Source organism: Sorex fumeus, unplaced genomic scaffold (assembly GCF_029834395.1).
Source record: "Sorex fumeus unplaced genomic scaffold, SorFum_2.1 ptg000011l, whole genome shotgun sequence".
Classification (NCBI taxonomy): domain Eukaryota; kingdom Metazoa; phylum Chordata; class Mammalia; order Eulipotyphla; family Soricidae; genus Sorex; species Sorex fumeus.
Window position 1 is genome coordinate 6184386 of NW_026606068.1, and position 10238 is coordinate 6194623.

At 58.2% G+C, this 10238-nt stretch overlaps 1 protein-coding gene across 1 annotated transcript; it reads right to left on the reverse strand.

Annotated features, from left to right (window-relative positions):
* Window positions 1-3163: 3163 nt before the first annotated feature.
* CHRAC1 (chromatin accessibility complex subunit 1) lies at window positions 3164-6115 on the reverse strand. Its single transcript, XM_056110933.1, has 3 exons — window positions 5886-6115; window positions 3826-3952; window positions 3164-3624 (listed from the first exon to the last, which is right to left on the reverse strand). Exons 1-3 carry the CDS (start codon window positions 6030-6032, stop codon window positions 3524-3526), a joined length of 375 nt encoding a protein of 124 aa, XP_055966908.1. The 5' UTR covers window positions 6033-6115; the 3' UTR covers window positions 3164-3523.
* Between the last annotated feature and the right edge of the window lie 4123 nt (window positions 6116-10238).

Below are 10238 nucleotides of genomic sequence, written 5' to 3' on the forward strand. Positions count from 1 at the left end.
TTTATCTGTAAACTCTTGTCTGTGCTCTCCTCCCCAACCAGTTAATCACCTCCAACACCTCCCCGGCCCCCCTACATCAGATTCTGTTAACTTGTAAGGTCAGATCCTTCTAAAAGACACTTAACTTGTAAGTTAAATACTGCTTTTCCCCATCCTTTGCATAGCGATAGCACAACCGGTAGGGCATTTGCCTTGCACGCGGCCAACCTGGGTTCGATTCCTTCATCCCTCTTGGAGAGCCCGGCAAGCTACCAAGAGTATCCCGCCCGCACAGCAGAGCCTGGCAAGCTCCCTGTGGCGTATTCGATATGCCAAAAACAGTAATAAGTCTCACAATGGAAACGTTACTGGTGCCCGCTTGAGCACACTGATGAACGACAGGACAGTGCTACAGTGCTACTTTAAAGCAATGTCCTTTCGGTACGGAAACAGGAAGACATTTAATATTACGCTTTTGTAACTTAGGAGTTAATTGACTCCAAATAATATTCACTTCCAGATATCTGCTTTCCCGACTCAGTTGTCCTTAGTTCCTAGCACCCCAAAAGTAGGATCCCGATGAGGGACTGAATGGACCCAGGGCAAGCTGTGAACTACCCTGGCATCGAAACGGGCCAGGCCAAGCGCCATAATACTCAACTAAAGTGAAGAGCATGGGGCTGGAGCGATAGCACAGCAGGTAGGGCGTTTGCCTTGCACGCGGCCAACCTGGGTTCAATTCCCAGCATCCTATATGGTCCCCTGAGCACCGCCAGGAGTAATTCCTGAGTGCAGAACCAGGAGTAATTCCTGAGCATTGCCGGATATGACCCAAAAAGCAAAAAAATAAAGAGCATGGTCATGGACAAATGCTGTCATGATCCAAAATTAACTATGAGATTAGGACCCTGCTAGGGATAGGAAAGACTAATCTGCCCCGAGCACTGTAGTCTGAGATCAAGATGACCCCGGAGACCCCAGGAGAGCAATTCTATAAACTTGACATACCTCTTACTGTGTGCATACAAAATGACATTGCTAGAAATATTAGAAATAAATTTACAATGACTAAGTGCCCGCACGGCAGAGCCTGGCAAGCTCCCCGTGACGTATTCGATATGCCAAGCACAGTAACAACTAGTCTCATAATGGAGACGTTACTGGGCCCGCTCGAGCAAATCATGAACAACGGGAAGACTGTGACTGTGTGAAGTGGATTACTAGCTGGGGAAAGAAGAAAGCAACACACCCTGAATGGAATCCCGCCCTTGAGTGGATCTCCTAGTAATTCGGAGGAATCCCTTTAGATGAGATTTTTGTCCTTGAGGAGTGGCCTTACCTCTCTTTGTTGATTTGTTAATGTTCAACCCTACCTTTGTATCCCCACCCTACATCCCCACCCTACATGATTTCTATATAAACTAGGCTGTGAGAGTGGGCTGGGAGGCGGGAAGGAGAATGAGGGGAGCCAGAAGGAGCCAGAAGGAGAATGAAGGGGGGTCAGAGGAGAATGAAGAGATTGGAAGAAACTGCAGTTGATGCCGACCAGCCTGGCCGTCATCCCTTCCTTCGCCTGCCCATCGCCATCGGCCTTCCTGGGGTGGGGGGAAGTGGCAAGCGGCAGGAGAGACAGAATGCTGCAGCCCTTTAGAAAATGCACACATCACGAGATAGATGACTTTTGTAGTAGCTGCTGAAAGGAGTAATGAGGGGCCAGATTGTATGGTGGGCTGGCCCACTTAGCAGGACTCAGAACTATTGGGCTAGGGCCAGAGCGAGAGTACAGCAGGTAAGGCACTTGCATTTGCTTTGCATGTGCCCTACCTGGGTTTGATCCCCGGCATCCCCTATGGCCCCCCAAGCACCACCAGGACTAATTCCCGAGTGCAGAGCCAGGAGTAACCTCTGAGCAACACACCTAAAAAAATAAATAAAACAACTATAGGACCAAGAGTGTTTTTTAATTAATTTTGCTTTTTGGGTCACACCCGGCCATGTACAGGGGTTACTCCTGGCTCTGCACTCAGGAATTACACCTGGTGGTGCTCAGGGAACCATAGGGGATGCTGGGAATCGAACCCGGGCCAGCTGTGTGCAAGGCAAACGCCCCACCAGCTTTGCTATCAGTCTAGCCCCAAGAGTTGGTTTTTAAAATATTTTCGGAACCAGAATGATAATGTAGTGGATAGAGCATTTGCGTTGCATGCAGCACCCCATGTTTGGAGCACCACCAGGAGTACTTCCTGAAGCAGAGCCGAGAGTAACCCCTGAGCACTGCCAGGTGTGAACCAAAAACCACTTTTATTTTAGGAGTCCGAGTGATAGTACAGTGGGTACAGCACTTGCCTCGCATGCGGAGGACCTGGGTGCAATCCCCAACACTCCATACGGTCCTTGAGCACTACCAGGTGTAATTCCTGAGCACAGAGCCAGAAGTAACCCAAGCATTGCCAGATGTGGCCCAAAAACACAACAAAAAGTATTTTAAAATCAACTTGAAAATACACAGGACAGAAAACCCTAGTACTAAGTGAAGCATTAGTGGGGGTGACAGAACTGTCCACACACTCTAACGTGTGTTACCAGATTCAAATCGTAACCATTTCTACAAGATCAGAAAGACAAGAGCCAAAAGCTTCGTGTGTGGAGGTGGGGAGTTGGGGAGAAGGCTGTAGAAACAGCTATTCCTGGTTTTCTGGGGTGCACACCCAGCAGTCAGCCACTTGGCATCCACACCTGGATTCCAACCCCTTCAGCCAACCAGAGTCGTGACAAATGGGGAGGTATCTTTATGCTTTTAAGTCATCTTTAAGAAAAGCATGAAAATATATATACATATGTATATATACACACATACACACACACACATATATTTTTTTTTCCCTTTTCGGATCACACCCAGAGATGCTCAGGCATTACTTCTGGCTCTGACTCAGGAACTACTCCTGGTGGTGCTCAGGGGACCATATGGGATTTGGGGGACTGAACTTGGGCTGACTTCGTGCAAGGCAAATGCCCTCCCCGCTGTGCTATCGCTGCAAGCCCCAAGAGCAGTATTTCTTTCTGGATATAACAACTTTCGTCTGGATGTTAAAAATGCTTCTATTTTAATTGCACAAAAATCTCAGAGTGATGGGACTCTAGAACAAATTCCACATTTATTTTACTATAAAAAAATACATAGTTTTTAATAAAAATGGGTGATTTATTGGAGTACAAATTTTTTTTTAAATACAAAATTCAAATCTAACGTACTGTGCCCCAAAGCTGTCATTTTTAAACAAGTTTCCAAGAACTATTTACTACGTGTTTAGTTTTTGACTAGAACTGATTTCAAAACCTGCATTCACGTGTGGATGTACACAGCTGGCACTTGGCGCTAAAAGCTGGAAGGCAGAATGCAAACTGCCCATGCCTTGGGCGCAAGCTGGGGCAGCCGTGAGGGGGCCGGGTCCAGGGGGCAGTGCAGGTCCCTGCTCCGGGCACGTGGCCAGCGGGGCTGAAGGCAGGTCCCCCGGGATGGCGGCTGGAGCTGACCTTGGGGTTAGGATTCCGTGGCGTCGGCATTCTCTTCCTCGTCCGAGCCCCTCTTCTCCTTGAGCATTTTCAGATACTTACTCGCTAAAATCTTCTTTGGTAATATATCTGAAAGACAGAAGGTGACAGGCATCGGCATGGTGCTCGTGTGGCCGAGGCTTTCCAGCCCACCAGTATCCCCTCCCGGACCAACAGGGCGCGCTGCCCGCCTCCTCCAGCCCGCACACAGTTCTGTGGGCTTGCCCTCCGGTCACGCATCTTGGTGCGTGCTGTGACGTCGTACACCATCCCGGCAGGGCTCTCGCTTACCTGCCAGAAACTGGAAGGTGTCGGAGTCCTCGGCGGTGCTGGACAGGTCGCTGTAGGTAAGCGCCTTCTTCTCCTTGCCTCCGCCGTGTCTGTACGAGTAGGTGGCCAGGTACTGCACGAACAGCTCCTGCAAGCAGCATACAAGGACAACAGGCGTCCTGGGCCCTCAGAGAGAACTCGGGGATGGGGACTCGGGGCTTAGCTCCCGGTGGGGTTCAGGGGACCTGCGGGGTGTTGGGGATGGGAGGCGAATGCCCTCCCCTGCACCAGAACTGAATTCTCCAATTAGAGTGTCTTGCAGGCTGTCTTGGCACACCTCGGGTTTCCCAGGAAATCCCCAAGAAAGGGGAGAAAATGAGGTGAGAAAAAAAAAAGCGTGTCAGTTGGTAGAAGCAGGCACTCCTCTTACGAAGTCTGTATTTTGAACTTAGGAAAGTCTATGACAGTGATTCCCAGTGACTCGGGTGCATGAGGCCCAATCTCTGGAGAAGGGATTAGAATGGAAGCACTTGTACGGGGTGACGGGGGCAGTTACAGCCAAAATGCTCAACATACTGCCCAACTGTGACAAACAGGACCAAATCCCTTTCTGGGTGTGGCAGTTGGCAGTGCTGGGAGTACCAGGGACAGGGGCCCGCCCATGCACGCTTGGCAAAAGGGACCCTCCCTTTCCTTTCCTGAAAGTGCAAGGCACCTGCCTAGCTTGGGATGTGGTGCCCGGCAAGCCTGTGCCCCCGCCTGGCTGACCTTGGCCCATTCCCGTCTGACTTGGGCTCCTAAGCACCCCGGTCCCTCTGCACCCCTTGCACTCATCCGGACAGAGGAAGCCAGTTCGGGTGGCTCAGACGGTCACAGGCCAGGGCCAGCTCGGCCATGGCACAAAAACAAGTTCGCTCAAAAGCGCCAAACTTTGCACGCGTTGGGGGGGTTCCCGCCCCCCCCCCCCCCCGCACTACCAGCTGCGCCCAGACCCCAGGAGAACCACCAAGTCCGTAGCCTCCTTCTTCCGAGGTCCAAGTTGAGTGTGGGGAGAGGCTTTGGGGTCAGGGTGGGGGGGTGCGGCAGCACCTCCTTCGGGAACCCCGCCAAGCCCGCGTTTTCCAGGGCGCCCAGGGGCCCACTGACGAGTGCAGGTCCCCGAGTCAAGAAACAAATCGAGGGGCTGGAGCGACAGCACAGCGGGGAGGGCGTTTGCCTTGCACGTGGCTGACCCGGGTTCGATTCCCAGCATCCCATATGGTCCCCTGAGCACCGCCAGGAGTAACTCCTGAGTGCAGAGCCAAGAGTAACCCCTGTGCATCGCTGGGTGTGACCCAAAAAGCAAAAAAAATAAAAAAAGGAAAGAAAAGAAAAGAAACAAATCGAAAGGGAAGGGCGGGGCAAGAAAGGCACGTGCCAGGGGGAAAGTGTGCGGTAACCACCTTCGGCCGGGCGCGGGAGCGCGCGGGGAGGGGCGGGGCCAGGCGACGAGGGAGCGGGGCGGAGCCAGGAGGGGCGGAGCGAAGCGGGGTGGGGCTGGAACTGGGCGGAGCAGGAGGAGGGGCGGGGCAAGGCTGGGTTGGGGCGGGGCCACCCGGGGAGGGGCGGGACCAAGAGAAGGGCGCGCGGGGAAGGGCGGGAAGGGGGCGGGGCCAAGAACGGCGCTCGGGGAACTGCGGGAGCAGGCGGGGCCAGGCGAGGAGGGGGCGGAGCGAAGCGGGGCGGGAACTGGGCGGGGTAGGAGAGGAGGGGCGGGGCCAGGCTGGGTTGGGGCGGGGCCATCCGGGGCGGGGCGGGGCCAAGGGGACGCGGCGCTGCGGAAGCGCGGGGGGCGCGCGGGGGCGGGGCCAGCAGTCGGAGCGCGCGCGGGCTCGGGTGCGCGCGGCGGCGGCGGCGGCCCCGAGGCAGGCGGCGGGGGCGCGCGCGCGCGCGAGCCCGGGAACAGGCCACCGGGGCGCGGGCCTGGAGGGCCAGGCCGCGCGGCGGAGTCCGGCGGGCGGGGCGGGCCGGGCCGCGACGGTTCCAGGCGGCGCCCGTCCCCGCCCGCCCCCGCTCTCCTCCCGGCTCGCGGCCCGCCTCACCGTGGCCTTGGCCGTGAGCACCAGCGCCTCCTGGTTGATACTGGACACCTCGGGGGAGCTCTTCATGATGACGCGGATGCGGGACAGGGGCAGGGACACGAGCCGCTGGTCCCCGCACTTGTCTTTGCCGACGGCCGCGTCCGCCATCTTCGCGCCCCTCCCGCGGGCGGCGCGGGGACCCGCCGCGAGGTGCTCGGGCCGGTGCGGGGCGGCGTCCCGCTGCCCCCTGGGAGTTGTAGTCCCGCGCCGGGCGCCGGACTACGAGTCCCGTGATGCCCCGCGCGCGGCCCCGCGCCTGCGCAGACGACGTGGGCTGTGCCCGCGGGGAAAGGGACGTGGGCGGGAGGCGGCGGGCAGCGGGGTGGGCCTTGTGCACCGTGTCGGGCGGGGGGGGCCTCTCCGCGAGTTTCGGGGCGTCTCTCCGCTCCCCGCCCCGACAGTGCAGCTCCAGGCCGCGGGGGCGGGGAGCTCAGTGGGCACACTAGGGCCTTGCAGGGGGCGGGGCGGCCCAGCCCCCACCCCAAGACCCCCCAAACACCCAGCCCGGAGTCGCCCCTGAGCACTGAGCACTGCCGGGCGTGACCCAAAGTCAAAACAGTGAAGCACCGGCTGCAAAAGCTACGCGAGGAGCATTTTCCCCGGTGCCAGTTCATTTTAAGGCTATAAAGGAGGCGCTGGGGGCAGAGCGAGGCCTGCAGGAGGGGCGCCAAGTTCCAGCCCCTGTCCCCTACGTGGCCCCCTCGGTGATTCCTGAGCACTGCTGGTGGGCGTGCCCCCTTGGAGGGCGATTGCGGGGTCCCTGCAGGAGCCAGCGCTGGTGTGCCCGTGGAGGGAGGCGCCTCCCGCCCCGACCGAGTCCTGCCTCCACCTGCGGACAGGACAGGGCGAGGACGGGGGACGGATGAGCCGGCCGGAACTGGAGCCTTTGGGACTCAGTGGAAAAGCTGAGTCTTGTTTTTTTTCCTTTCGTTTGTTTTTGGTCCGCACTCAGCAGCACTCGGGGCTCACCCCTGTGTGCACTCAGGCATCACTCCTGGTGGGGCTGGGACCACGTGGGGCTCCCAGGATCAAGCCCGGGTCGGCCCGTGCGAGACAAACACCCTCCCCGCTGTCCTGCCTGGGTGAGCCTGTGCTTCCCCGCGAGGTCAGCTGGGGTCGGCTCAGTCTTGCTGGACCTCTTGCTCCGAAGCCGGTTTGCAGCTGCCTTCCGGGAGGCTGGCTGGCACCGCACCTGCTGAACAAAGGTCCTGAGTGGGCAGGTGTGTGGACACACTGGGGCAGGGGCTCCTGTCCTGGCACTCAGTAGCCCCCCAAAGCACCACCAGGGTGGCCCCAAATCTGAGAAATAAATAAAACGGAGGCTGGTGGTCTGGGAAGGACGAGGCTCCCCGGGAGAGCCGTGGCAGGGACGGCAGGCCAGCTCAGGCTGTGAGCAGGGTGGTGTGGGGGCAAGTGTCAGGGACAGCCCAGGGGGGCTGCACAGAGGCAGAGGGTCCATCCACCCACAGCGCTGATCGTACAGGGAGTCTATTTCAGGTTGTGAAGCCCGGGTCGCACACAGGACCCAAGAGGGAGAAACCCCCGGGAGTGGGCCCAGCAGGGTCTCCTAGCCCCCACAGCCCAGCGGAGGTGTCAGGAGGGAGGGGTGTGCTTTGTCTCACAGCTCGGCAGAGGAGACCGAATTCATCTCCTGGAAGCAAGGAGGGGACACAGCTTGTTTAAACCTCAGAATCAAGCTGGAGCAAGCGACAGCGGGGAGGCCGCTTGTGGCTGACCCGGGTTCAATACCTGGCACCCCCCCCCCCCCAGGGGCTGGAGCGATAGCACAGCGGGTAGGGTGTTTGCCTTGCACGCGGCCGACCTGGGTTCGATTCCTAACATCCCATAGGGTTCCCTGAGCACCGCCAGGGGTAGTTCCTGAGTGCAGAGCCAGGAGCAACCCCTGAGCATCGCCAGGTGTGACCCAAAAAGAAAAAAAACAAACCTGGCACCCAGAGGATCGCCTGTGCCCTACCAGGAGGGAAATCTGAGCACAGAGCCAGGAGTAAGCCCTGAGCACTGCTGGGAGTGGCCCAGAAGCCAAAAACAAGTGTTGAAAGTGAGGCCCGCCCACCAAGACAGCACAAAGCAGAGACCGGAGGTGAGCCCCACACCCGCCCTGCCTCCAGCATCCTGGGCCTCTGCACAGGCTCCTCCCAGGGCTGCCATAGGGAGGCCACTGCCCGCGGACCGAAGCCAGCCGGTGTTACCCCACAAAGGGGCTGATTCCTGACTGCGTGGGTCCTTGAAGATCGTCTGAAAGGCCCCACAATCAGAACTCGTGCTTCAGAAGTGGATTGTGCGCTCCGTTTCGGTTTTTCTGCCTCGGCCCGTGCTGCTCGGGCTCCCTGTGGGCGCGTTGAGGGTTGATGGGCCTCTTGCAGTGCAGGGACATGCCCTGTCCCCATGACCCGTTCCACGTTCCCACCTCCCGTGACCCCCCCCCCCCACGCCTGCCAGACACCCACCCACCCACGCCCCCATGAACTCTGAGATTCAGGACAGGCGGAGAGGCCAGAGCACATGCTCTGGGCCCAGCAGTGCCAGGACCAGGCCCCCCACAGGGACTGGCCCCGATCACTGCAGACGGGGCATTGCTCCAAACAAGCTGTTGAAAGTATTTCACGTGGGCAACCCTGCTTTGGTCTCTGGTACCACATATGGTCCCCAGAGCCCCTCCAGGAGTGAGTCCCAAGTACAGAGCCAGGAGTGAGCCCTGAGCACCACTGTGTACCCCTCAAAATAACAACAACAACAAGTTCAAATAACTAGTGACACGTAATTTATACTCCAGAACATTCACTCACTTTACAAGTCACTGGTTTTGGTGCAAGCACCATACGCACAGGTCCAGGACGTTTATCACCCCTTCATTAAGTTCGGGGGTCAGGGACGTGACCAGAGTTAAGGCACTGACCCAGAGCCAGGAGTGGCCTCTGAGTGGTCCAACCCCAAGAGGAGCCGAGCTTGGTTGGATGCGTGAGGAGGACACGGTGGTTAAGGACGGGGCGAGTGAGGGTTCGGGGACTCAGCGGCTGCTGTTCCATGACTGCAGGGCTGGAGAGTTTTCACTGTTTTGGGGGCGTTCCCATGGTGAGGGGACCTCCAGGCCACACCAACGATGGGACTCCACCCTCCGCACTGTCTGGCCGGTCTGCCACGGAGACTGGTGCTTGTGGCTGTGGGTCTGACTTGGGCTGACGCGCACAGCAAGGACTTGACCGCCAGCTGCCTCCACAGCCCCTGCTGGCCAAGCTGCAAAGACGGTGATGTGTGTGTGTGCGTGTGCATATGTGTACATGTGCGTATGCACGAGCACATGTGTGTGCATATGTGTGCATGTGTGTGTGCTCGTGCCTGTGCATGGCTTTGTGCATATGTGTGCGTGAGTGCACACACGTGTGTGCGCACGCGTGGGTTCTGTGGGTGCCGCGCATCCTTCGTGGAGGCCAGTCTGTTTGCGTCTCTGTCCCACTGTGGCGTCCTGTATCAGGTGAGTGGATGTGGATGTTCTCCGTGATTTGCTCCTTTCTCTCCTCGGATGTCTTCAAGCATTCCTTAGCTATTGCTGCATACTAAAAATGGTCTAGGGGACAAGGGGCTTGGGAACAGCCGGAGGTGCCGGCAAGGTGCTGGCCAGGGCTGCGGTCGAGGCCAGGTGATGCACCCACACGGGTGTTGACCTGAGCCCTCTTAGGGCCAAACTGGAACCCGCCACTGGGCAGACTCCGCATGAAGGCCCCACGGCACAGGCCTGACCATCTGTGTGCCTCAGTACCTGTCACGCCGTGACCCTCCTTATCAATGTCTCTCTGTGTCTCTTTGCAACTTGGAAGGGCCGGGGCCATAGCACATGGGCTAAGTCACTTCTCCTGCCTGCAGCCAACCCCTGTCCCCTGGGGTCTGGGATCTGGGGACTGTGCAGGACAGGACTTAGACACAGGCCAGGCGCGTGCTCCAGCCACAGACCTCCAGCTCCCTCCCTCCCTCCCTCCCTATCTCTTCCTCTCTCCCCCTCCTCCCTTCCTCTCTCCCTCCCTCTCCCCCTCTTTTTCCCTCTCCATTCTCCTCTTTTCTTTTCCCTCTCTGCCTCTCCCCTCTCTCTGTCACCCTCTGTCACCCTCTTTCTTTATCTTTGCATGCGTATAGGCAACCACCCCATCTTCTCCCTCCTGTGAATGCCCCCTTTCTCTTCCCTCCTCCGTCCTGGGCTCTGGCGTGTTCCCACACCTGCACTGTCTGGCCCAGCTGTGGTGAGCGCCACGTCCAGAGTCCAGGTCTCTCGCTGGTTTTGTTTCTGTCACACCTGCTAGT

Excerpts from the sequence above, each read along its gene's own strand:
- CHRAC1 (XM_056110933.1), bottom strand. The coding sequence starts at position 6,032 with ATGGCGGACGCGGCCGTCGGCAAAGACAAGTGCGGGGACCAGCGGCTC. Across the intron at positions 3,953-5,885 it reads TGCTCACGGCCAAGGCCACG|GAGCTGTTCGTGCAGTACCT; the intron begins GTGAGGCGGGCC and ends TGCTGCTTGCAG. Across the intron at positions 3,625-3,825 it reads CACCTTCCAGTTTCTGGCAG|ATATATTACCAAAGAAGATT; the intron begins GTAAGCGAGAGC and ends TCTGTCTTTCAG.